A 27657-nucleotide genomic window follows, 5' to 3' on the forward strand; every position below is an offset into this window, starting at 1 on the left:
CGTAATTTTCTACCATACAAGTCAGTTTGTCAAATCTCTGCCCTGCTAGAGCTGCCCCAATCAACTGTAAGTGCTGTTATTGTTTAGTGGACACGTCTAGGAGTAACATCTCAGCTGCCAAGTGGTAGGCCACACAAGCTCACAGAATGGGACCACCGAGTGCTGAAGCGAGTAGCGCGTAAAAGTTGTCTGTCCTCGGATGGAACACTCACTACTGAGTTTCAAACTGCCTCTGGAAGCAATGTCAGCACAATAACTATTTGTCGAGAACTTCATGAAAAGGGGTTTCCATGGCCGAGCAGCCGCACACAAACCTAAGATAGCCATTGGACTCTAGAGCAAGTGGAAACGCATTCTCTGGAGTGATGACTCATGTTTCACCATCTAGCTAGCTAAACAATAAACCATAATCCCAACCCATACAGTACAAACAGATTGTCATAGCTAGCCACTGTTTGATTCTGGGTGAAACTTTGAACATTGTTATACTCAGAAGTATAGGAACATTAGTTACAAAAGAGACACGAGGGGTGCCATAATGAAGCTTGGGAGGGGCTGAGTGCAGGGAACACAATTGCATGTGGCAGTACTGATAGTCACTCCGGTTCACACTGACCGTGTGCAGAAAGTAGTCCATCACAACCTTTTCTCACTGATCTTTCTCACTCAAGCATGTAGCACCATGGCAACATTAGCCGATTGATTAAATAATAAATGTATGATGCCTTTCTACAACATGGCAGTATTCTCTTCTCAGATCTATAAATAAGTCTAGTTCATACATGCCAGACACAAGCCAATACAAACATCTGCCATGGAGACATCACTACAAAACACATTATGTACATTTGCCATAGAACGATAAAAATAATAATATACTATTTAATTACATCAAACAGACAACTGTGCACACTGGTATACAGTGTATTCAGACCCCTTCACTTTTTTGTTAAATTACAGCCTTATTCTAAAATAGATTTTTCCTCGTCAATCTACACACAATACCCCATAATGACAAAGTGAAAACAGATTTTTAGAAATTGTAGCAAATGTATTAAAAATAAAAAACATACCTTATTTACATAAGTATTCAGACCCTTTTTCTATGAGACTCAAAATTGAGCTCAGGTGCATCCTGTTTCCATTGATCATCCTTGAGATGTTTCTTGGACATTGACCAAGTTATTATTATTTTAGCTGTCTACCACAGCATATTGGAGTTGAAATTAAATAATGAGCTGAAAGTGTAGATGTTCATTTGAGGGTATTTACATCCAAATAGGAATTACAGCACTTTTTATATGTGCCTCCCCTTCTTTTAAGGGACTAAAAGTAATTGGACAATTGGCTGCTCAGCTGTTCCATGGCCAGGTGTGTGTTATTCCCTCATTAGTTAATTTACAAATAAGCAGATAAAAGGTCTAGAGTTGATTTCAAGTGTGACGTTTGCATTTGGAATCTGTTGCTGTTAACCATCAATATGAAGTCCAAAGAGCTGTCACTGCCAGGGAAGCAAGCCATCATTAGGCTGAAAATCTAAACAAAAACATCAGAGCGATAGCAAAAACATTATGTGTGACCAAATCAACTATTTGGTACATTCTTAAAAAGAAAGAACCCACTGGTGAGCTCAGGAACACCAAAAGGCCTGGAAGACCACTGAAAACAACTGTGGTGGATGACAATAATTATTTCCCTAGTGAAGAAAAACCACTTCACAACAGTTGGCCAGATCAAGAACACCCTCTAGGACATATATGTCAGAGTCAAGGCCCGCGGGCCACATCCGGCCCGCGAGAAGGTTTTTTACGGCCCCTGGGATGATCTTGATTTATTATTAGAACCGGCCCGCAGACCGCAGCAAGCCGGCAGCCCGCAGATCTTTTACACGCACCAATACTACATTTCCCACAATGCAACGGTGACGCACCGAGCAGTAGGCTGCTGTGTAAATGAGATGGAGCTGCCTTGGGAAAAACTCGTGGGTTTGACAACCGACGGAGCACCTGCGATGTGTGGACACAGGAGCGGACTGGTGGCGAAGATACGGGAAAAGATGCAAGAGGAAAACGCGACAGGTGAGCTGACAGCTTATCATTGTATCATACACCAGGAAGCGTTGTGCGGTAAAGCCTTGAAAATGGAGCATGTAATGAGCATCATCACGCGCACAGTTAACTTTATCAGAGCCAAAGGTTTGAATCACCGCCAGTTCAAGGCATTTCTGACGGAGTTAGAAACGGAGCATGGTGATTTGCCTTATCACACAGAGGTGCGATGGCTAAGCCAGGGAAAGGTGCTTCAAAGATGTTTCGAGCTTCGTGAGGAGATTTGTCTGTTCTTGGACAGCAAAGGGAAAGACACAACACAACTCCGAGACGAAATGTTTCTGTGTGAAATGGCTTTTCTGTGTGACATTACGAGTCATCTGAATGCAATGAACTTGCAGCTGCAGGGTCGGGATCATGTCATCTCTGATATGTACAGTACAGTGAAGGCATTTAAAACCAAACTGACTCTGTGGGAGACGCAGATGCGGAAAGAAAATTTGAGCCACTTTCCCAGCTGCCAGACCATGAAAGAGAAGCTCTCTACCAGTGCGTTCCCGAGCGCACAGTTGGCTGATAAAATAGGTATGCTTGCCGCTGACTTTCGACGCCGATTTGCTGACTTTGAAGCACAAAAAAGCAGGTTGGAACTGCTCGGTAACCCATTTGCTGTTGACGTGGAAAGCTCACCACCAAACCTCCAAATGGAGTTGATTGACCTCCAATGCAATGATGCACTGAGGGCAAAATATGCGGCAGTGGGTGCTGCGGAGTTCGCCCGTTTCCTCCCCGACACAATGCCCCAGCTGCGCATCCAGGCTGCTCAAACGTTGTCTATGTTTGGCAGCACATACCTGTGTGAACAACTGTTTTCTTTGATGAACCTGAACAAAACATCACACAGAAGTCGACTTACTGCTGAACACCTCCACTCAATTCTGAGGATTTCCTCAGCTCAGAGCCTTACCCCGAACATTGATGAACTTGTGGAAAAGATGGGACACCACCAAGTATCACCCTCAACCTCAAACAAGTGAACATTACTGTGCAATCACATATTTAGAGTTTTTACTCAGTTCAAGTTTAAAAGTTAAAGTTTAATATTTGTTTTCACTGCATGTTACTTCTCCTTAAACAAAGTGTTGTTTTTGATTAATAGATTTTTGCACTTTATTTTATTGTATTTCAATCCAATTATATTTTAAAAATATTTCAGTTGAGTGGATGATAGAAAATTGCTATTATTGTTTTTTTCTTTGAAGTAAATTTAGCCCACTTTTGCTAAAATAGAAAATATAGGCTACTGATGGTGCCTTGAATACCGGTTTCTTTCATTTAATGTTCATGTTATGGGGATTTTTATATAAAGGAAATTTGTCTTTTGTGTCTGTTGAAAATTAAAGATTACTGACAGAGCCATAAGAAAATATTGCTTTATTTATCTGATCATATTGGAATATATTTGTTAGGTTTTCAGTAGGTTCAATTAGGTTCACTAGACTATATGCGTCATTTAAAATTTTTTCAATGAACATTCGAACAGTCCGGCCCTCGGCTTGTAGCTAAATTTTTTATTTGGCCCTCCGTCCATTTGACTTTGACACCCCTGCTCTAGGAGGTAGGCGTATCTGTGTCAAAGTCAACAATCAAGAGAAGACTTCACCATAGTAAATACAGAGATGTAAACCATTGGTAAGCCTCAAAACCTGGAAGACCAGATTAGTTTGCTAAAAAGCCTGTACAGTTCTGGAACAACATCCTATGTGAAGATGAGACAAAGATAACTTATACCAGAATGATGAGAAGGGAAGAAACTGCTCATGATTCGAAGCATACCACCTGATCTGTGAAGCATGGTGGAGGTAGTGTTATGGCATGGGCATGTATGGCTGCCAATGGAACTGGTTCTCTTGTATTTATTGATGATGTGACTGCTGAAAAAAGCAGCAGGATTAATTCTGAAGTGTTTAGGGTTATATTATCTGCTCAGATTCAGCCAAATGCTTCAAAACTCATTGGACGGTGCTTCACAGTGCAGATGGACAATGACCCAAAGCATACTGTGGAAGCAACCCAATTATTTTTTTAGGGTAAAGAAGTGGAATGTTCTGCATTGGCAAAGTCAATCACCTGACATGAATCCAATTGAGTATGCATTTCACTTGCTGAAGGCAAAACTGAAGGCAAATAGCCCCAAGAACAAGCAGGAACTGTGTCACTGTCCAAATACTTATGGACCTGACTGAATAAGTTCACAATTGACAGTGCATGTCAGAGCAAAAACCAAGCCATGAGGTCAAAGGAATTGTCCGTAGAGCTCTGAGACAGGATTATGTCGAGGCACAGATTTGGAAGTATAACCAAAGATTTCTGCAGCATTGCAGCATTGAAGGCCCCCAAAAACTCCATCATTCATAAATGGAAGAAGTTTGGAACCACTGAGACTCTTCCTAGAGCTGTCTGCCCAGCCAAACTGAGCAATCGGGGGATAAGGGCCTTGGTCAGACGCCTAACAAGTCCTTAACTGGCAGTTTCATTAAATAGTTCCCGCAGAACACCAGTCTCAATGTCAACAGTGAAGAGGCGACTCCGGGATGCTGGCCTTCTAGGCAGATTTCCTCTGTCCAGTGTCTATTCTTTTGCCCATCTTAATCTTTTCTTTTTATTAGCCAGTCTGAGATATGGCTTTTTCTTTGCAACTCTGCTTAGAAGGCCAGCATCCTGGGGTCGCCTCTGTTTCTCAAACTAGACACTCTAATGTACTTTTCCTCTTGCTCAGTTGTGCACTGGGGCCTCTCACTCCTCTTTCTATTCAGGTTAGAGACAGTTTGTGCTGTTCTGTGAAGGGAGTAGTACACAGCATTGTATGAGATCTTCAGTTTCTTGGCAATTTCTCGCATGGAATAGCCTTCATTTCTCAACAAGAATAGACTGACGAGTTTCAGAAGAAAGTTCTTTGTTTCTGTACATTTTGAGCCTGTAATCAAACCCACAAATGCTGATGCTCCAGATACTCAACTAGTCCAAAGATGGCCAGTTTTATTGCTTCTTTAATCAGAACAACGGTTTTCAGCTGTGCTAACATAATTGCAAAAGGGTTTTCTAATAATCAATTAGCCTTTTAAAATGATAAACTTGGAATTAGCTAACAACATGCCATTGGAACACAGGAGTGATGGTTGCTGATAATGAACCTCTGTACGCCTATGTAGATATTCCCATAAAAAATCAGCCATTTCCAGCTACAATAGTCATTTACAACATTAACAATGTCTACACTGTATTTCTGATCAATTTGATGTTTTTTTAATGGACAAAAAAATTGCTTTTCTTTCAAAAACAAGAATTTCTAAGTGACCCCAAACTTTTGAACGGTAGTGTGTACCTGTTACTTTTTTAATATATATTTTATCTATTTAGCCTCTCTTGATTGTTCATTGCAAAGGGGAAACTATAACGAAACATTGTAATTCTATGAGTTATTTATGTAGCTTTTTTGAATAGTATTGATACTGTGTGCCACTGGGTTTTTTATTTATTTTTATGATTGTGCTTTTGTCAACCAAGACAAACACATTTCACCTAATTCAAACAAACTTGGCTTTTTTTTCTGGTGATCAGTATTGAACCTGTTGATAGCATGGGGAGTGCATATCGCCTATGTGTTTTTAGCTACCATGTGAACAACTGTTAAATATTACCTTTAAAAAATGAATCTATATAACAGTTATTTTTGCTTTTGTTGGGGCATTTGTATATTCTTGTAGTTATGACATTTTTGGCTAATACGATATTCGATATTTTCCTTGCCAAAAAACTATACCCATAACCGAAATGTTAAATTTTAGCGGCCTTTTAGGCATTCTAGTACAGTTAAATAGTTGAAACACACACACTGACCAAAACGTTATTTTGTTGGCATTTACGTATGTCCCCATTACCAGTAAAACATAATCAAAACGTATTTCTTTCACTTACTTGCTGGGTTGTTTCGTTGTTCATTTGTTCAGTCTCAACCAGGATTTCATCATAAATGTCAAGCAGTGAAGTTTCAGCTCTGTCTGTCCGTGGCTTCTCTTCCTCGGTGCGCACTGTCACTGTATCCATTTCCATCTTGTCCAGCTGTGTCTGTAACATTTCACGTAAACCCTGTTTCTTGTCTGCATCGAAGTAGCGGTCTTTGTACCTAGCATCGAGCATGGCGGCGACACAGTAGCGGCTCAGAGAAAGTGCCACCAAATCGCTTGTTCACAGCCTCTAGTAGAGTACTTTAACCCGACGGTCTGTGTTGGCATTTTTGTTGAGCAGGCGTTTCAATGCCATGACAGGGTATCACGTCTGCTGCAGACGCAGTTGACCTTATTTCTTGAGTCAGTTGTTCGAATGGAGCTAGGAGTGTTCATGTTTCCAAGTTTCAAACATGTTCTCAAATGCCATTGAAATGGCAGCAGTAGTATGAGAACCAGCACATTCTTGAGCATGCAATACGGCTTTCCTCAGTAGGAAATCCTTGTTGACCCACTGTGCTGTCAGACTCATAATGCGCATGGGGCTGACATCATTGCTGGTCCAAATGTCAGTCGTGAAGCTAATAGCAGTGACGCCCATAGCAAGTAGCTCATGGATGTGAGTTTCAACAATAATGTGTAACTCCGGTTGAGCAACATCTGAAAAATAGCACCTACTTGGTAGTGTGTACCAGTGCTCGAACAGTCGGCAAAAGCCAACATCATCCACGACAGAGAATAGTTGATTGTCAAGGGCAATGAATCCATTATCTTGACGTTAATGGATTTCGCCTATGAGTTGCCTCGCTGAACTTTTCTTACTCTTCCAAATGACTGCAAATGACTGCTTTTAGCTAATATTGTCCGATTCCGATATGCTTACCGATATATTGTGCATCCCTAGTAGTTATACTTATGTAAACCTGCTGGTATCTATATTAATAAAGATAGATGATACGTTTTCCTTTGTCTAATTTATTTACCCACTCTGATGTTTGGTTTTGGTTCAATTTTTGCATTGATCAACTTTTGTTGTTCAGGAGACACAGACATGAATTTCCCATAGCGTGAAAGATTTGAAATGTCAAAATCACAAGCAGATCAATCTAATTACGTTTGAAGAGTAACATAACTAATCATCAATTAAATGCATTGTGGTCATACCCTAGTTGTCCATCCAAAACATGTTCTAAAATTATGAAGGGAGGAGAGCGAGGGAAGAAAGGATGCTCAGAAACCAGATGAATATGATCACATATTGACATGTATTTTAATATTCGCATTAGACATTCATAATTAGTAAAGGATCTGTGTTCTTCAACGAAGATAAAAATGAACGCCACCCATGGAGTTACTTGAAACAACAAAATAAACTCATATGATCCCCTGGTGGTCTGAGTTCGGGACCTACTTTTACGCAGCGTCTTGCGTCAGACTGATGCCCTCGAACGCGTTGAGACGTCATTGCGTACAGTTGTGTGTCGGCCTTGATCTCGCTTGCAGCAAGAGGAAGATGGCTGACGCAAATGAACTCAGCAAAAAGTAAGCCAATGTCGATTCACTCTTCTATTGGAAATAATATATGAGGATGTGTGCAACACGTTGATGGTGTGTGTTTCACTTCCGTGTTATTATTCGATAAAATTTGTAGGATATTGTTGAACACAGTTGCATCAGATCGGATAAACAAGTGTTCCATTGAGAATGTGCACACACATTCCAATGGTCTTTACTGTTTAAACGACGTATCGCACATGCATGCTCTTCATCCTATTCTGTGAATGGTGATGACTACAAAATCCATATTGCACCGTAGAAATTACCCAGGTAATTTGCTGACCTGAAGTTCCTTATTTTCATCTAGGTTTATTGACAAAACCACGTTTTAGCTGAATAAGTGTTTGCCTTTTTGGCTTTACCATAATGAGGTGCTTGCCAACTTCACCAACCTTTCAGGTCATACAGATATGCTATATATTTGGGGAAACATTGAAGTAGTCAGCTTTATGCATCCCAGCTAAATATCCTATTTCACTCCCGTAATGTGATGGCTTGAAAGATATAGTGAATTTAGCTAGCTAAGTTACTTCTGGGCTAAGTGGTCTGATCAGCTCTGAATGAAAGTGAAAATGTTCTGCCTACTCAGTGGACAAAGTACCCCATTATCATACTTCAGTAAAAGTAAAGTTACTTTAATAGAAAATGACTCAAGTGAAGGTCAGAGTAAAATATTACCTGAGTAAAAGCATTTGGTTTGAAATATACTTAATTATCAAAAGTAAAAGAAAATGCTTGATTTTTTTGGAAACAAACGTGACTAGGCAGGACAAACCCATTTTTACGATGTCAGGTATATCATCAAAATTCATCAAACTCATTCAGCAGTTTTTACCTGATTTTAATTAGAATTCTATTGGAAATTAATGTTAAATTCCATTGTTATTCCTAAAACATAAATTGAAAATAGTAATCAGCTACAAAATGGTGTATCGTACACTGCAGTTGAGGAACAATGGAAATAATTCTGCTTTGAAAGTTAATAGACTTGTATCACCACTTTTGAGAAAATGGACATGGAATGTTTTGGTACACCTACTGGAGAGCTCTTTGTCAACACCCATTCAGCAAAGTTCACACCCTTCTTAAGCCTGTCCCCACCCATCTCTTTAAGGATTCACATGTGAGGCCATGTGCTAAACAAAGTAAGAGTAGTGTAGTAAACAACCAAAGATTTCAAGACTAAACGTGGTGAAAGTAGCAGTAAAAATACACTTTACCAAGGCATATATCCTAATCTGACATTGGTGCAGGTCATATTGTTCTTCACATTACCGTCTTTGGTAAACACACACTACATATCAACATCTATTTGGCACAGGATACAGAAGATGTAAACGGAACAGTGAAATTGTTATTTGCATAGTAGCAATATTAAGTGTCCACGTAAAAATATTTAATAATTATTAGATGATGCTTACCCAGACACACTTGTTTTAAATTGATGGGTCATGTGGGAAAAAATGCTATAACCACCCCCCAGCCACATCTACCAAAGTGGATGTGTCACTATTGTCTAGACATGTACACATGTTCATGAAATACAATAGATGGTTGTAATCATCCCCATACACATCTGGCTAACTTGATGGGTCGTGTAATCATCTGGCGAAGCGGAGTCTCTTGTTTTAGGTAGCTAGCTAGCTAAACAGTGAACCATAATCCCAACCCATACAGTACAAACGGATTGACGTACTGAGTAGCTCATGTTATAAACAGAAGAATGCTACATTGCAGACCAAACCAAACTCATCTCTCGGCATGTCCATCCCATCCATTATTTCAGCCAATCATGACTAGCGGGAAGGTTCCTGTCTTTTTCTGTAGCTAAACCAACTAGGCTCGTAATTTAACAATTTGATTCATATTTACAGATGGCATACAGTTTGTTATTAAGGCACATGAAAGTTCACATTCTATTTTTATCCCCAAAAATGTTTTACATTGAATTCTCCTGTGTATTAGTGACGTGCGACATTCGCCTAGCTTCCTGAAACGGATCATGTTTTGATTTGGAGGTCGCCAAAGCAAAGGGAAATGCAACACTTATTTGTCAATCACTCATATCGATATCACATTGTAATCAATAGAACAAAGTGGGGGGTCAGGTTGCAAATCCTGTTCAAAGGAACCCTACTGAAAAAGTGCATGGAATCTGGGAATAATGTACATATCACTGGTTTAGAGGATAACTTGTAAAAAATAGCCAGCTACATTTTGGATTGTTGCATTTTGTTTAAAGTGGGTTGCCAATTTGGAAAGGTTAACGCAACACTACTTTGTTAATCACTCATATTGATATCACATTAACATCAATAGAATGGGGGGAAATAATTGGGTTGTATGCGCTGTTTAAAGTTGAACTGACAGCGCTTTAACTACTCAGCAGATAGGAAGAAATGTAACTAATCCTGGGGATTGCAATACAATAAACCTAGCAAGGGCAATGATCACAGGTCATTCATAACGTGGCTAATAAGCTAGCATTTCTATTTATGTAGCTATTTATTTAGCAAGTTAAAGCATGGTGCCTAACGTTAGCTAGCTAGCTAAGGAGGATGTCATTGGATAAGTGAGTGAGTGACTGACCTTTTTCCCCTCTTATTTTTTTCAGTGGCTACAGCTAGAGATACAGGTGTCATTTGGTTAACTAGCAATAAATGTGAATCGCTTTGCTATCTAGTTAATTATTCTGAATTTGAACGACTATTATCCAGTTAGCATATCTCTGGATACCTACTTCAATTTCCGAGCACTCTCGTGTGAATGTGCCAGAGCGCAGAATAACTGATGAATTGTTGCCACTAGCACAGTTAGTCACGAACGCTCTGGATAACATGTAAACAGCCTAACCAGCTCTGCTAGGGCAGGTAAAATGGTTAGAGTGAGGTGGCCAGATAGCTTGTGGCTTGACTGCAATTGTGAGGAATGCTCGGATCAACCCCACTCCCCATAGCCACAGCGTCCAGTGTAGTGTCTGACAATGCGCTGAATTTACGAACGACCCAGAGCGCACTGACACGCTGAAGGTAATTTACCAACGCACCATTAGTTGTCAATCAAATGTATTTGGTATTGATCAAATGTGCTTGCAGCAAAGTTCCCATTCAGTTGTCAAAACGTGGGTTGGGGACAAGCACGCATTGCCAGGCAAGCTTCAGAAGGACGAGCAGGCTACCATTCCCCATCGTTTATCAGTGCAATTTTTGATGGCTAACTAGCTGAAAAAGTTTAATAGAGTTTATCTAATGTTCCCTCGTTAGAGTTTAGCTCATCTCGCTCTGGCTAGCATTAGTTGTTGATCTTGGTGTTGATGTGCACAACTAGGGGGGAGGGAGCCTACCTTCTCCATGGTTGTTTGATCAATAGGACTCCAATGGTATTTAAATATTTGTAGAAATCCATTCAGGTGTATTTTGTGGTTTTTGGCGAATGCTTTCTAATTATCTAAAATCGTGCCGTTGCTACTGCTTGTAAACACAGTCCAGTTCAAAGTGAATGATAGGAGGCCTGTATGGCATAAAGGCCTACTGTAGCTCTGATTGGCTATTCTGCACTGGTTTGCGTAAACTCCGGTCCTGGGTGAGACAAATGTTTTTTTTGTTGTAATTTATTTACTGCAATATCTATTCATTTTCCAAACGCATGGCCACTTTCCCACTCTATATTGCGATAGTTTTCAAAAGTCATTCCCAAACATTCAATGAATTTATTAAGACGTGGAAATGACCATATCTAAGTGCTCACATTGTCAGAAAATGTAAAAATAAATACAAATAAAAGTCATGTTGCTAAAACGCTTGTCAGTTCCACTTTAAACTAACCATATTCAAATGACACATGGAATCTGAGCATTTTTACATCACGGATTAGAAGAGAATTGAGTCATTCTAGGAGGCTGTCGAAATGGAAAAGAAGCAAAATCAGTTGCTAAATAACAATCAGTTATTATAAACGCAACATGTAAAGTGTTGGTCCCATGTTTCAAATTCACAGAAATAAGTCAGCTGTGCTCTGTGTGTGTGTGTCTCTCCAGGTCTGGTCATTGACTGGGGTAGCACAGTAGGTCATCCTGCCTCACCATGCTGACTCTGGTGGTCAGAACTTCCAGGCACCAGGTGTGCCAAGCCTTTGGGGTCAGGTCACAGGGGGTAAAGTTCGCTCTCCCCAGCGCAGCGTCAGTCCCAGCTCTAATTCAGGGGAATCGCTATCGAGGTGACAAAAGGTTGGTGGCTTTTCCATTCAGTGAGAAAAACAACCAACCTTTTGTCATGAATGATTCCCATTTTAGGCATTACTTGTATGGCTTTATAAAGTAGTCCCCTCAATCCCGATGCTGAGTCCACTAGATACCCTGATGTTACCCTCTGTGTCTGTGTTGTTGTTGTCAGTGAGCTGAAGAGGCGAATGAAAGCTGAGAAGAAGGCATCTGAGAAGGAAGCCAAAGTCAAAGAGCAGGTTGAGCAGAAGGAGACCAATGACCAGGCAGATCAGAATGCAGATGAGGAGACCCTGGACCCTAACGTGAGCTATATGGATGTTTATGATCGTCCTTCCCTCCCTCTTGTGATTTGCTTGAGAACATTTGACTGCTGATCTTAGTAGAAGATAAAAAATGTATATACACTACCGGTCAAAAGTTTTAGGACACCTACTCAGTCAAGGGTTTTTCCTTATTTTTACTATTTTCAACATTGTAGAATAATAGTGAAGACATCAAAACTATGAAATAACACATGGAATCATATAGTAACCACAAATCTAAATATATTTGAGATTCTTCAAATAGCCACCCTTTGCCTTGATGACAGCTTTGCACACTCTTGGCATTCTCTCAACCAGCTTCATGAGGTAGTCACCTGGAATGCATTTCAATTAACAGGTGTGCCTTGTTAATTTGTGGAATTTCTTTCCTTAATGCGTTTGATCCAATCAGTTGTGTTGTGACAAGGTAGGGGGGGGTATACAGAAGATGGCCTTATTTGATAAAATACCAAGTCCATATAATGGCAAGAACAGCTCAAATAAGCAAAGAGTCCATCATTACTTTAAGACATGAAGGTCAGTCAATACGGAACATTTCAAGAACTTTGAACGTTTCTTCAAGTGCAGTTGCAAAAACCATCAAGCGCTATGATGAAACTGGCTCTCATGAGGACCGCCACAGGAAGGGAGGACCCAGAGTTACCTCTGCGCCAGGTAACTTTGAAGGTAACTCTGAAGCATTTATTTGGGCTGCAATCTGCTGCAGAGGAAGTTCATTAGAGTTACCAGCCTTAGAAATTGCTTCCCAAATAAATGCTTCAGAGTTCAAGTAACAGACACATCTCAACATCAACTGTTCAGAGGAGACTGTGAATCAGGCCTTCATGGTTGAATTTCTGCAAAGAAACCACTACTAAAGGACACCAATAGGAAGAAGGTACTTGCTTGGGCCAAGAAACACGAGCAATAGACATTAGATCGGTGGAATTTTATCCTTTTGTCTGGAGTCCAAATTTGAGATTTTCCAACCACCATGTCTTTGTGAGACGCAGAGTAGGTGAACGGATGAGCTCCGTGTGTGTATTTCCCACCATAAAGCATGGAGGAGGTGGTTATGGTGTAGGGGTGCTTTGCTGGTGACGCCGTCTGTGATTTATTTAGAATTCAAGGCACACTTAACCAGCATGGCTACCACCGCATTCTGCAGCGATACGCCTTCCCATCAGGTTTGGGCTTAGTTGGACAACCTTTTTTTTTTTCAACAGGACAATGACCCAACACACCTCCACGGCTGTGTACGGGCTATTTTACCAAGAAGGAGAGTGATGGAGTGCTGCATCAGATGACCTGGCCTTCACAGTCCCCTGACCTCAACCCAATTGAGATGGTTTGGGATGAGTTGGACTGCAGAGTGAAGGAAAAGCAGCCAACAAGTGCTCAGCATATATGGGAACTCCTTCAAGACAGTTGGAAAAGCATTCCAGGTGAAGCTGGTTGAGAGAATGCCAGGAGTGTGCCAAGCTATCATCAAGGCAAATGATGGCTATTTGAAGAATATCAAATGTAAAATATATATTTTGATTTGTGTAACAACACTTTTTTTTGCTTACTACATGATTCCATATGTGTTATTTCATAGTTGATGTCTTCACTATTATTCTACAGTGTAGAAAATAGTAAAAATACATTTAAAAAAACACCTTGAATGAGTAGCTGTGTACAAACTTTTGACGGGTACTGTACATGCAAACTTGACATTTTGTAACATGACTCACTCTAAGATTACGGTGTTCGAAAACTTTTGACCGGTAGTGTATTTCTCAAAAATAGGGCTGCAGTAATTGAGCTCTTGTACATTTGCAGTAACCTCACTTGATATTGTTTATCCCAATAGCAATACTTTAAGATCCGCACTCAGGCCATCCAGGCTCTGAAGGGCACAGCAGAGGACCCATACCCTCACAAGTACAATGTAGATCTGTCGCTCACAGAGTTCATTGAGAAATACAACCGCCTACAGCCTGGAGACCAGCTAACAGACATTGTTCTCAATGTATCAGGTACTGACAACTGTTTTCAACTATTGTGTTTTGGAATAATGTAATTTGATGGTCAATCTGTATTTTTGACATATGTGAAACTCTGTTGTTGGCAGGTCGTGTCCATGCCAAGAGAGAGTCTGGGGCCAAGTTAATCTTCTATGACTTGCGAGGGGAAGGCGTCAAGCTGCAAGTTATGGCAACCAACAGGTACAGAACATGGTCCTTTCCAGAACTCCACTACTCATGTGAGCTCATAACTCCCACATGTATCTTTTCCAACCCCGTCTGTCCATCTTCCCTGTCAGGAGCTACAAGTCTGAAGAGGAGTTTGTGCGCATCAACAACAAGCTGCGGCGTGGTGACATCATTGGTGTTCGTGGTAATCCAGGGAAGACCAAAAAGGGCGAACTGAGCATCATTCCCATAGAGATGACCCTGCTTTCACCTTGCTTGCACATGCTGCCCCACCTGCACTTTGGTCTCAAGGACAAGGTGAGCACCTTCACAATCCTGTAGTGGACATACAGAAAACATGTCATGCCTTCATATGAATGAGAGATGATACAGGACACCTTTAATTCATGTAACCTGCAGAAGAAATTACATTTTTTAGGGATCCTCACACTATCTCTAACCAATTGCCTCCAGGAAACACGATTCCGCCAGCGATACCTGGATCTGATTCTCAATGACTATGTGAGGCAGAAGTTTGTAACACGTGCCAAGATCATCACTTACCTCCGCAGCTTCCTGGACGGGCTGGGATTCCTGGAGGTGAGGGAAATGGCCACTAGGGGGCACTTGTGTCAGGGAAATTACATTGGAGTGTGGAGGAGTTCAGGTTAAGAGTTCAAGAGGGGTAAAGCTGTCTTCTCTTTGATGTGGAAAGTAATTTTAAAGGCTTCTTTTTCACAAACAGGGTTTTGGTGATAGATGGAGATATGTAACTGAGACTTTAAAACCACAACACATGTTTCTTACAGATTGAGACGCCCATGATGAACCTGATTCCTGGTGGGGCCGTGGCCAAACCCTTTGTGACCTACCATAATGACCTAGACATGAACCTTTACATGAGGATCGCTCCTGAGCTCTACCACAAGGTAACATGTCCCCTGAGGAAGGACCAATAACACATGGAAAAACACTTTCAACTCCATGCTCATATTTCTGTGTCTTTTTCCCCCAGATGCTTGTGGTTGGGGGGATTGACAGAGTGTATGAGATTGGACGGCAGTTCAGAAACGAAGGCATTGACCTCACCCACAATCCAGAGTTCACCACCTGCGAATTCTATATGGCCTATGCAGATTACTATGACTTGATGGATATCACAGAGAAGCTTCTCTCGGGTGAATGAAGGGGATGTTTCTACTTCATCATTCTGAAATGTGAATATATATATATATATATATATATATATATAGTGTTACTCACAGTGACATGTAGGTGTGTAGCTGGTAGGTTCCCTTACTAACTGGTCTGCTCGCTCTCTTCCCATCAGGGATGGTCAAGCACATCACTGGAGAGTACAAAGTGAAGTATCATCCAGAAGGTCCAGAGGGCCCGACCTATGAGATCGACTTCACTCCTCCCTTCAGGAGGGTCAGCATGACACACGACCTGGAGAAGGAGATGGGCGTCAAGTTCCCAGCTGCTGACACCTACGACAGTGACGGTAAGAGAATGAATGGCGGTCAATACAGTGCCACAGCTATACCTCTATATAATTATAGAATTTCCTAGGTTGTCTTACTGACCTGTCCCTCTCCACCAATCCCAGAGACCCGTAGATTCTTTGATGAACTGTGTGCCAAAAAAGGAGTGGAGTGCCCTCCCCCTAGAACCACTGCCCGCCTCCTTGACAAGGTGCCTTTTCTAATCTACATCAGGAAAGCCTCCTCCTATACCCCTTCCGTGTTGTTGACATCACGACTAAACTGATGTTTATCCCTGCAGTTGGTGGGAGAATTCCTGGAAGTCACATGTATCAGCCCCACGTTCATCTGTGACCACCCACAGATCATGAGCCCCCTGGCCAAATGGTGAGCTCTTCCTATCCATATTACACTCATTTAAAAACAAGCAACAGTGCTCTGATTCACATTCCAATGGACTGCAGGTTACCATTTGAAACTGAGTCATAGGTATTGCAGTACACCCTGCTTGTCAATGCTGATGTCTCTAGCTATGCTCTCCTTGATCTCTCCCCATACAGGCACCGGTCAGAGAAAGGCCTGACGGAGCGTTTTGAGCTGTTTGTATTGAAGAAGGAGATCTGTAATGCTTACACTGAGTTGAACGACCCTATCAGACAGAGGGAGCTCTTTGAGCAACAGGCTAAGGTCAGTGTGCCTGGGCGAGTCAGCTGAGAAATGCTAGAAACTACAGTTGAAGTCGGAAGTTTACATACACTTAGGTTGGAGTCATTAAAACTCGTTTTTCAACCACTCGTTTTTCAACCACCAAGTCGGTTAGGACATCTACTTTTTGCATGACACAAGTAATTTTTCCAACAATTGTTTAGACAGATTATTTCACTTATAATTCACTGTATCACAATTCCAGTGGGTCAGAAGTTTACATACGCTAAGTTGACTGTGCCTTCAAACAGCTTGGAAAATTCCAGAAAATGATGTCGTGGCTTTAGAAGCTTCTGATAGGCTAATTGACATAATTTGAGTCAATTGGAGGTGTACCTGTGGATGTATTTCAAGGCCTACCTTCAAACTCAGTGCCTCTTTGCCTGACATCATGGGAAAATCAAAAGAAATCAGCCAAGACCTCGGGAAAACAATTGTAGACCTCCACAAGTCTGGTTCATCCTTGGGAGCAATTTCCAAATGCCTGAAGGTACTGACACAAAACATTTCTCACCATCACAGTTATATACATCCCACTTTTGGACACTCCTCCTTCTCTCTCCAATCCTTACATCTTATGGTTCAACAGGAAGAAGTTAACCAGATACTAAACCCTGATTACTCCCTTAAGGGGAACTGACCTCACCTCTTGACCTCAACCTCTACTTCCCCAAGTCCACAGATGTCCATCTGTCTCCCCTATCTCAACCGTTGCTCTACTCCCTTCCACCCAACACATTCCAAAGCTATCCGTCTTCCCACAGAGAACCATTAACTTCTGACACACAACCCAGTCTCTTTCACTCTTCCTATTCAAGGCTTCTTCTCAATCATTTATTTAATATCTCAATGTTCAATGTTTAGCCGATTCCAACAGTACCACGTTCATCTGTACAAACAATAGTACGCAAGTATAAACACCATGGGACCACGCAGCCGTCATACTGCTCAGGAAGGTGTCGCGTTCTGTCTCCTAGAGATGAACGTACTTTGGTGCAAAAAGTGCAAATCAATCCCAGAACAACAGCAAAGGACCTTGTGAAGATGCTGGAGGAAACAGGTACTAAAGTATCTACAGTCGTGGCCAAAAGTTTTGAGAATGACACAAAAATGTATTTCCACAAAGCTTGCTGCTTCAGTGTCTTTAGATATTTTTGTCAGATGTTACTATGGAATACTGAAGTATAATTACAAGCATTTCATAAGTGTCAAAGGCTTTTATTGACAATTACATGAAGTTAATGCAAAGAGTCAATATTTGCTGTGTTGACCCTTCTTTTTCAAGACCTCTGCAATCCGCCCTGTCATGCTGTCAATTAACTTCTGGGCCACATCCTGACTGATGGCAGCCCATTCTTGCATAATCAATGCTTGGAGTTTGTAAGAATTTGTGGGGTTTTGTTTGTCCACCTGCCTCTTAAGGATTGACCACAAGTTCTCAATGGGATTAAGGTCTGGGGACTTTCCTGGCCATGGACCCAAAATATCGATGTTTTGTTCCATGAGCCACTTAGTTATCACTTTTGCCTTATGGCAAGGTGCTCCATCCTGCTGGAAAAGGCATTGTTCGTCACCAAACTGTTCCTGGATGGTTGGGAGAGTTGCTCTCGGAGGATGTGTTGGTACCATTCTTTATTCATGGCTGTGTTCTTAGGCAAAATTGTGAGTGAGCCCACTCCCTTGGCTGAGAAGCAACCCCACACATGAATGGACTCAGGATGCTTTACTGTTGGCATGACACAGGACTGATGGTAGTGCTCACCTTGTCTTCTCCGGACAAGCTTTTTTCCGGAAGCCCCAAACAATCGGAAAGGGGATTCATCAGAGAAAATTACTTTACCCCAGTCCTCAGCAGTCCAATCCCTGTACCTTTTGCTGAATATCAGTCTGTCCCTGATGTTTTTTCTGGAGAGAAGTGGCTTCTTTGCTGCCCTTCTTGACACCAGGCCATCCTCAAAGTCTTCGCCTCACTGTGCGTGCAGATGCACTCACCTGCCTGCTGCCATTCCTGGGCAAGCTCTGTCCTGGTGGTGCACCGATCCCGCAGCTGAATCAACTTTAGGAGACGGTCCTGGCGCTTGCTGGACTTTCTTGGGCACCCTGAAGCCTTCTTCACAACAATTGAACCGCTCTCCTTGAAGTTCTTGATGATCCGATAAATGGTTGATTTAGGTGCAATTTTACTGGCAGCAATATCCTTGCCTGTGAAGCCCTTTTTGTGCAAAGCAATGATGACGGAACGTGTTTCCTTGCAGGTAACCATGGTTGACAGAGGAAGAACAATGATTCCAAACACCACCCTCCTTTTGAAGCTTCCAGTCTGTTATTCAAACTCAATCAGCATGACAGAGTGATCTCCAGCCTTGTCTTCGTCAACACTCACACCTGTGTTAACGAGAGAATCACTTACATGATGTCAGCTGGTCCTTTTGTGGCAGGGCTGAAATGCAGTGGAAATGTTTTTGGGGGATTCAGTTCATTTGCATGGCAAAAAGGGACTTTGCAATAATTGCAATTCATCTGATCACTCTTCATAACATTCTGGAGTAACTGCAAATTGCCATCATACAAACTGAGGCAGCAGACTTTGTGAAAATTAATATTTGTGTCATTCTCAAAACTTTTGGCCACGACTGTATATCCACAGTAAAATGAGTCCTATATCAACATAACTTGAAATGCCGCTCAGCAAGGAAAAAGCCACTGCTCCAAAACTGCCCTAAAAAAGCCAGACTACGGTTTGCAATTGCACATGAGACAAAGATCATACTTTTTGGAGAAATGTCCTCTGGTCTGATGAAACAAAAATAGAACTGTTTGGCCATGATGACCATCGTTATGTTTGGAGGAAAAAGGAGGAGGCTTGCAAGCCGAAGAACACCATCCCAACCGTGAAGCACGGGGGTGGCAGCATCATGTTGTGCGGGTGCTTTGCTGCAGGAGGGACTGGTGCACCTCACAAAATAGATGGCATCATGTGGAAGGGAAATTATGTGGATATATTGAAGCAACATCTCAAGACAACAGTCAGGAAGTTAATGCTTGGTCGCAAATGAGTCTTCCAAATGGACAATGACCCCAAGCATACTTCCAAAGTTGTGGCAAAATGGCAACAAAGACAAGGTTTTGGAGTGGCCATCACAAAGCCCTGACCTCAATCCTATAGAAAATTTGTGGGCAGAACTGAAAAAGCGTGTGCGAGCAAGGAGGCCTACAAACCGGACTCAGTTACAGCAGCTCTATCAGGAGGAATGGGCCAAAATTCACACAACTTATTGTGGGAAGCTTGTGGAAGGCTACCCAAAACGTTTGACCCAAGTTAAACAATTTTAAAGGCAATGCTACCAAATACTAATTGAGTGTATGTGAACTTCTGACCCACTGGGAATTTGATTAAATAAATAAAAGCTTAAATAAATCACTCTATTATTCTGACATTTCACAATCTTAAAATAAAGTGGTGATCCTAGCTGACCTAAGACAGGGAATTTTTACTAGGATTAAATGTCAGGAATTGTGAAAAACCGAGTTTAAATGTATTTGGCTAAGGTGTATGTAAACTTCCGACTTCAACTGTATGTAGTAGTAGGGGCCACTGAACTGAAGCATTTCCCGAAAATTCTTGCCTTACGTCAACTTAGTTACCATTGGTGCTTCATTTTCTTTGTGATATTTTCCCGTTTGAGTCACCACCCTGTAAATCTTGATAAGCTACTTAGTTTTAGTTTCTCATCTAGCTCCTGTGTGTATTTTTGTGTTTTATTAGGCCAAGGCAGAGGGTGATGACGAGAGCATGTCCATTGATGAGACTTTCTGCACGGCACTAGAGTATGGCCTGCCACCAACTGCTGGCTGGGGCATGGGCCTTGACCGCCTTACCATGTTCCTCACAGACTCCAACAACATTAAGGTACAGTCAAAGTACATACAGGCAGAGGCCAATATAGATCCTTTGCAATCTCTAAAGCCTTGTTCACACTGTAGGCCTTAATGCTCAAATTAATATAGTTTTTAAGCTCGTTTTGAAATACTGACTGTCCAAACAGGAATTTACAAGTGACCAAATCGGATTTGTGTGTGTTCAGACGGTAGTCATTTGCAGACATGGCTATGCTAGTTTTCATAGTAACGACTGGTGTGTGCGCAGTGGTTTAGGCTGATTGGTGGTGCTCCTGCTTCCTATCACTATGTAGCAAGCTAAGGCGAGAACAATGTCTGCGATGGATGTTTCCCTGTTCCTTTAAATGTTAAAAGTCATAGTGTAAGAACACTTATAAAGCCTCAAACGATAAGCTGATCCACCTTTCAAAAGGAGTCCTTTTTGGCCAGCCACAACAGTCCGCTAGCTAGGTAGCTGTTTAGCTTTCTAGCACATTCACTAATTTGTTTGTAAACCATTAACAAGCTAGTTAGCTACCACATGTTCTTCTCAAACTGTCAAACTGTCAACAGAGCAGCTAGCAAACAAGATATGCCAAATAAGTCAAAAACAGTTGCGGGCAAATAAATCACATTTGACCGTTCAGACACAAGTTGCATGGCCAGGAATCAGATTCACCTACGAAGGTGGTTTGAAATATCCGATTCCATTTGCTTTTTGGCTGTTCAGACTGCAGGAAAAATAATAGATTTGAATTGTATATGCAAAAAAATGTTGCTTTTTAGTCACTTCAATCTGCCAATGTGTACAAGGCTTTAGGCATGTATGTTTATTATTATGCTGTAGGGGACATTGTGTTGATGCTTGTTTACACACACACACGCACTACAAACTTCAACGCGCTTCAGCAGGACTCTGTGTCTGTGTGAAACCACCTGATGTTAATTCTGTTTCACAGGAGGTGCTGTTCTTCCCTGCCATGAAGCCTGATGACAACAAGACAGCCCCTCTCACAGAGGGCACCTCTGTGTAGTATTGTGACCTCGCCTGCTGGCAAATCTCTGCAGGGGTTGGCATGGTGATGACGCCTGGGTAAATAATCTGATTGGTCTGTTGGTCTCACTGTGTGTTCCGGTGGCATTGAATGTTATCCATTTTATCATATGGTTTGAATCTTGCAATCTGCATTATTAAGGGAAATAAGTAACTTTTTAAATTATTTTTCCACCTTTACATAGTTGAAACATTCAATTGTGTGCTGTTTTGCCTTGTATTACCTTGCGGTTTTGTCTCTTTTCTGTCTTCCCTCATTAGAGTGTTGGACATCCAAGCCCAATGTAATGTCAGTGAATGAGGGTTTCTGGGCATGTTTGTGTATGCCATACAGTCCAACTACTTTAAAAAAAAATCTATGTTCATCCACACAACTGCCATTGTCACAAAAATAAAATGACAAAAGTGATTCTGTATTCCTATGATTGAGTTACATGTGAAAGTATGTGTCTGCAGCTGATATACTGTTGTAGTAGGCTTAAGTTACTGGTCTGTGTTCTTTAGCCATGGTCTTCATTATGTACCTTTTCATAAGCTTTTGGATGAACCAGGGGTGTAGTCATTCAGCCAAATCATTTCTTACAACGGAAGCGAACGAAGTTGGTAGGGACGTACCGAAATTTGTTCAATTGAAAAAGTTTGGCAGAATGACCACCTATTCTGTTACAAAATGTTTTGTCTGTCTTTTCTTTTTTCCAAACGGGAAACATTTAGCAACAAACTAGAGTTTCTATTGGACAAATTCAGGTAGGGCAATCCATTTCGTTCTGCATCTGTGTTTCTTAAACTGTTTCTGTTGCAAGACATAATGAATACACCCCTAGTGACTGAACTCTTGACAACCAATGTGCACCCCACCTATATGGATCCCCTAAGAAAGGATTGTGGGATGACCTGTGTACAACACCATTGGGTCGATGAGGAAGAGCACAAGGTGAGTTCATCTCCAGTGAATGAAGTCCAGTCACTTTCTAGTCATGCTGCAGAGCACTGTAGGACTCTAGTGTTAAGTCTAGCAAGAGAACCAACCCTAGTGTTAAGTCTAGCAAGAGAACCAACCCTAGTGTTAAGTCTAGCAAGAGAACCATCATTTGTTTAATGAAAGCAACACTAGGTTCTAGGAACTGTTGCCCAATCTCAGAAGTTGTGTACTACAGTACAACGGACACAATAGAAACATTGAGAGTTAGGGCTGTAATATTCATGAAGGGAAAACGAGTTAGTCATAACCCAGTTTCTACAACCTACCAAGCATAATGAGAATGGTCCCGTTCACCTGTTCAGGCGTTGCATGAATCAACCAATGGTTGTGTGCCACGTCATCGACTGTCAGATTATTCTAACATATGTGGTGAGATGATAGTTAAAATACATATCCAGGCGGTGTAAAACATGGCATGCTTCAGCAACGCCTGTGCAGAGGAACGCGCCCAAAACCTTATGGTTAGTTCCACAATGCCATAAAGATGCAGAGTAGACTGAAGATCTAACACTACCAACTATGCGAAAAAGCCATTAGTATCCTAAATATTCTGTTGTGCATCTGTTACGCCTTGAGAGTATCCATATAAGGAAAAACCTTATTGGCAAATACGGTCCAACTTCCACAAAGTCCTGCTGAAAAGCCGCTTCTATTTCATGTCGAGAGCGCGCAAAGGTTGATGGTGCGCGTTCCACTCAGTCAATTGCATGTGTAATCATTTCGGCCGACACTGAAGATGGCGATGAGAGTAGCGTTCCGGTGCCTTACTGCAAACTTTTCCCCAGTACTGATTCAGCGTTCTCGACCTGTACAGATATCCGCAAGTCGGCTCTTATGGAAGGCCAACACCGCACAGACACTGAGCACGGCCTCACTACTGTCCACAGGTAACAATTTGTTACAATGTTGCCAAAATTGGCCCAGTCGGTGTTGCATGCTAGATTTATCAACATCACAATTGATGTACGGGTCTGTGGCTACACATTCCAGTCACAGAGGGGGGAATAATCGCACACTGTTTTGGTCACTTCCCCACGGTACATTTTTACACGTCAGTGAGAGAGCGTGAACTGCGATTTTTATATTATTTTGTGGTCAGCATGTCCAGGTTTATAAACAGTTTAGGACGCATGCCCTGCTACGATAAAGTTTGGTCGATGGGTCAAATAAAAAGTAGCCAAATGTTGGCCGTTACGTGGTCTAAAAGTAAACTATTCTCTCGTTATTCCCAGACAGAAATCGAGGGATTTTGTTTTTATGGAATTCCAATGGAATTGTGTGATTCCCTGACCAGCCTGTCGAACAACGGTCCCCGCGTTAGGTTGGTTTAACCGTAACATGTTTTATTATATGGTCGCTTTCCATAACTGCAATCTGGAATGTCCCCAAAATAATCCAGGTTGATTAAAGTTTTCATTTTCTTAGACTACACTGTAAAACATTGTTTATCAGAGGTTTAACTTAAACTTGCAATTATTTGCTGGGTCTGCTTTCCGCGGTCTTAAAAACATTACGCTTGTTAGGCACTCAAGACACCCACTGTCTCGTGCCACAATGTAATGGATAATTACATAGAACAAATCACGAACGAGTTTGGACGTAGGCAAGTCAAATGCTGGTCAGGAGTAACAAATTTGAGCATACATCTATATTTAGCATATTTACTAAATGTGTAGTCTGCAGATACATGCATGGTGTAATTTGTGGGTGGTGGTTTAGTCTAGAAATGATATTGAAGATCTCCATTAAGGTAAGGCATCTTGCACAGTTCACAATCTGGTTCAAACCTGTATTTTTCTGCATGGTCTGATGCTAGCATTGGAAACTGTTGAGGCATTTAATTCCTCCCCAGCGTATCGGGAAAAATTGACAGCGTTTGACATAAACCATGTTTTAATGTTTCTTGCTTTAACTGCGGATTACATATTTGTACAAAAATATATAAAATATTACTATTTAATAGAATGAACAGCCCACATAGCAGATTAGAGGAATGATGTTTAAATGTGTTTGTGCTCCCTCCCACCACTCATACGGTGTACAACCATACTACAATGTACAGTAATAGCTAGAGAATGCTAGTACATTGTATGAGCAATTGACATCACAATGGTGATAGTAATAAGATGTGAATTGTGTTTGACATTACAGGACTGAATGTGGGGCAGTACATTAATGGCATCTTTTGCCACCTTCCAGTATTTTAAATGAGGGTTGCTGTTTTGCACAGTACTTTTTGGCTCTGGTCCATAGTACATTAGTGTCCTTTGGACAGTTAAAAACAAGGGCAATGTTTGGGATGGGTACTTAGTTAGGTTGCCCCCCACCCCCCACACACTAGAGTTTGGAAACCCTAAATTAATGGTGGTGTACTCATAGAACACAGAAACTAAAATGTCAAGTTTTTGAGATTATGGCCATGTCAACTAGTCAGTGTAGTGTACTAAAACATTATTAGTTTGAACATTAGTCTGTGCTGTTTTTCTATGCACATGCATCCCATTATCTGATGTGAATGTCTATTTTTACAGCCCTCAAATTCACAGACAAGCATGAGTGGGTACGAGTAGAGGGAGGAGTTGGCACAGTTGGCATCAGCAAATTTGCTCAGGTAGGCAGTTTGGTTGATATTTTTATGAATGATTTAGTGTGCTGCTGTTTCTAAATTACCTATCTGACATTTATTGGTCTACATAATGCCTGTATTGTCTTGAGAGATTTATTTTTGGAACTTTGTACGTTGTCCTGCAATACAAAGACATATACCAGAATGACAATTTTACATATGTATGACTATTGTTTAGGGTAATTGATTACTTGCATTATGCCTGGCTTAAAATTTGAGGGCCAATCTGATATTTGTGCAAGAACTTGAAGTTTACCACAACGTACATTGGCCTTATTTTATGCTTTCCCAGAATTTCCTCAATGTGTACTTCAAATATGAATATTTTGTGTTGCAAATTCTGTGTAGCTGCTAAAATGTTAGAATTTGTGTCCCTCCATTGTAGGACGCATTAGGTGATGTGGTATATTGTGGACTCCCTGAGGTGGGGCAAAAACTTGAACAAATGGGTGAGATTTTTTTCAGGTTTAAGTTTCTTCCCACAAGTAAATGACTCTTGTGACCATGAACTTTGTTGCCAATAAGGAGGGTCATGCATGTCCTTTGCTTGTGTTTCAGAGGAGTTTGGTGCTTTGGAAAGTGTGAAGGCTGCTAGTGAGCTGTACTCTCCTCTGACTGGAGAGGTAACTGAAATCAACACAGAGCTGGCAGACAACCCTGGACTAGTGAATAAATCCTGCTACGAAGGGGGTGAGTATCTTAGGCAAGACAAAGTGACATGACAAATCAGTTGAGACGCTTGTTTGACATTTTAGTAATTTAGCAGACGCTCTTATCCAGAGCGACTTACAAATTAGGGTTGTTTTGCTCAAGGGCACATCGACAGATTTTCACCTATTCAGCTTTGGGTTTCGAACCAGCGACCATTTGATTACTGGGCCAATGCTTTTAACCGCTATGGTACTTGCCACCTTATGTGAATTATTATATATATATTTTTGGGGTGAATACTCATTCAACACACTTATTAACCCCCATCCTGACAATTTTACTGATGGTTGTTCTCCTTTGACTTCCAGGCTGGCTAATTAAGATGACTATTGACAACCCTGCAGAACTTGATGGCCTCATGGACGATGGCTCCTACGAGAAATTTATCAAATCACTTGATGAGTAGACTGCTCGGCTCTCCATGTTCTTTTTAAAAAAAATGTTCTTTTTAATGATGATTACAGGTCTTTCACACTAATCCTATCTGGACTGGCTGTAAAATCTCAGCTAAAATGAGATTATATAAAGTAGCCATATTTATTTTCACTGTAATTGTTTAATCACCAAGATAACCAAAATGTTAATTAACAATGCTCACTTAGGTGCTTTTGCTGACCAAACCACAAGACAACCTGAAGGGTTTGTTCCCATGTCCTGTTGGCACAACGATAAATCCTGTTGGCACATCAATAAGAGTTGATTACCTCAGGTGCTTAGTTTGAACTGAAAAAATGCAGAGAAGTGGCAACAGGTTGGAAAGTGATCGGAAATGAGAAGATGCAATAAATACAACCTACAATCCATTTTTTTCATTATGGCTTTTCTATTCCATCTGGTGGGAAGGATGGAATACAGTACTATTCACTTCCTTTACATAAACCACCTTAAGTCATTATCTAATAGTCAAAACTTAATTTGATGTCTGGTAATGCAAGACTAGTCAAAACCAAACCTTGGCTGGCAGCCTGGCCCTTCCAAAGACTCCCACACTTGTAGATTCACATTTTTCAGCAATATAACCTTCTTTAGAACAAAATACTAAAGCACAAATTAAGCAAGAATCAATTCTATTTGTGTATTTTCCTATTTTGAGGTAACATCTGACATCAGGAATATGTGGAATATATTGCATTTTTGTTGTGCTGTTTGTACACACTGCCTGTGATTGTAGACATAGCTCACTAATATCTACTGCTATACATATCATTCTTAGTATATATTTTTGGTGTAGGCCTATATATGCGTAGATTGCATATGGAATACTCATAGTGTTATTTGGGTTACCTGGATTTGTTCTGACATTCATATCTTGTTTTTGACTATTCGTGTACATTGTTAGGAGCTAGGAACCCAGGCATTTTGCTGCACCTGCTATAACCTCTGCTAAACTGTGTATGTGACCAATAAAATGTGATATGCTGCTGCTGTATTTTCCAACCCAAGTGATTCAAGCTAATGGTAACTGAAAGTTACACAAGTGATATTAACACATTTAATATATCTGCACAGTATCATCATTGATTTATTAACACATAATCAGCCCAGTCAGTTAATGGAACAGTAGTTTAGATTGTAAAGGGCAAGTTTCACATACTGTGAAGGGTGTGTGTGACCCTATTCCTAGAAATTACCCTGCTTTAAACTAGACCTTTTTGTTCTGATGCCTAACTGGTGAAAACCCAGAGATATAGAGAAGCACTTCTCATTGAAGCTTGGCACACCTTGACCTTTGCCCTTAGATTGAGATGAGGTGCAAAGGGGGGATTGATCAATGATTAATGGCAAAAGTGGGCACAGGATCAGTGCAGCAGAGAAACTGAGCATATCTTTGACTTTGTTTTATTTTTATTTAACCTTTAACTATGTATGGGGCTTTACTACTTTTACAGGAGAATACAAGTTG

General features: G+C 41.1%; 2 protein-coding genes across 6 annotated transcripts in view; both read left to right on the forward strand.

The window, feature by feature from the left end:
* LOC139576035 (lysine--tRNA ligase-like) overlaps window positions 1-21844 on the forward strand; it is a 32494-nt gene extending 10650 nt beyond the window's left edge. For 2 of the 5 annotated variants that reach the window (XM_071401644.1, XM_071401642.1), the window contains exons 2-14: window positions 12004-12136; window positions 13992-14157; window positions 14253-14346; window positions 14445-14631; window positions 14788-14913; window positions 15123-15242; window positions 15329-15491; window positions 15644-15817; window positions 15923-16008; window positions 16099-16184; window positions 16358-16484; window positions 20269-20412; window positions 21341-21844. In XM_071401644.1, coding sequence (XP_071257745.1) covers window positions 12004-12136; window positions 13992-14157; window positions 14253-14346; window positions 14445-14631; window positions 14788-14913; window positions 15123-15242; window positions 15329-15491; window positions 15644-15817; window positions 15923-16008; window positions 16099-16184; window positions 16358-16484; window positions 20269-20412; window positions 21341-21415 — 1681 coding nt within the window. In that variant the 3' untranslated portion in view covers window positions 21416-21844. Of the gene's footprint in view, window positions 1-7412; window positions 7598-11648; window positions 11838-12003; window positions 12137-13991; window positions 14158-14252; window positions 14347-14444; window positions 14632-14787; window positions 14914-15122; window positions 15243-15328; window positions 15492-15643; window positions 15818-15922; window positions 16009-16098; window positions 16185-16357; window positions 16485-20268; window positions 20413-21340 lie in introns of those variants that run through there. The other 3 variants (XM_071401640.1, XM_071401641.1, XM_071401643.1) reach the window with 3 other exon arrangements.
* Window positions 21845-22980: 1136 nt separating this feature from the next.
* Window positions 22981-27177, forward strand: LOC139576038 (glycine cleavage system H protein, mitochondrial-like). Its single transcript, XM_071401647.1, has 5 exons — window positions 22981-23304; window positions 24949-25028; window positions 25429-25492; window positions 25602-25733; window positions 26063-27177. Exons 1-5 carry the CDS (start codon window positions 23154-23156, stop codon window positions 26158-26160), a joined length of 525 nt encoding a protein of 174 aa, XP_071257748.1. The 5' UTR covers window positions 22981-23153; the 3' UTR covers window positions 26161-27177.
* Window positions 27178-27657: the final 480 nt, after the last annotated feature.

Source organism: Salvelinus alpinus, chromosome 5, assembly GCF_045679555.1.
Source record: "Salvelinus alpinus chromosome 5, SLU_Salpinus.1, whole genome shotgun sequence".
NCBI lineage: Eukaryota > Metazoa > Chordata > Actinopteri > Salmoniformes > Salmonidae > Salvelinus > Salvelinus alpinus.

Coding starts and splice junctions, on each gene's coding strand:
- LOC139576038 (XM_071401647.1), top strand. CDS start 23,154: ATGGCGATGAGAGTAGCGTTCCGGTGCCTTACTGCAAACTTTTCCCCA. Junction 23,305..24,948: donor GGCCTCACTACTGTCCACAG/GTAACAATTTGT, acceptor CTATTTTTACAG/CCCTCAAATTCACAGACAAG. Junction 25,493..25,601: donor GCAAAAACTTGAACAAATGG/GTGAGATTTTTT, acceptor CTTGTGTTTCAG/AGGAGTTTGGTGCTTTGGAA.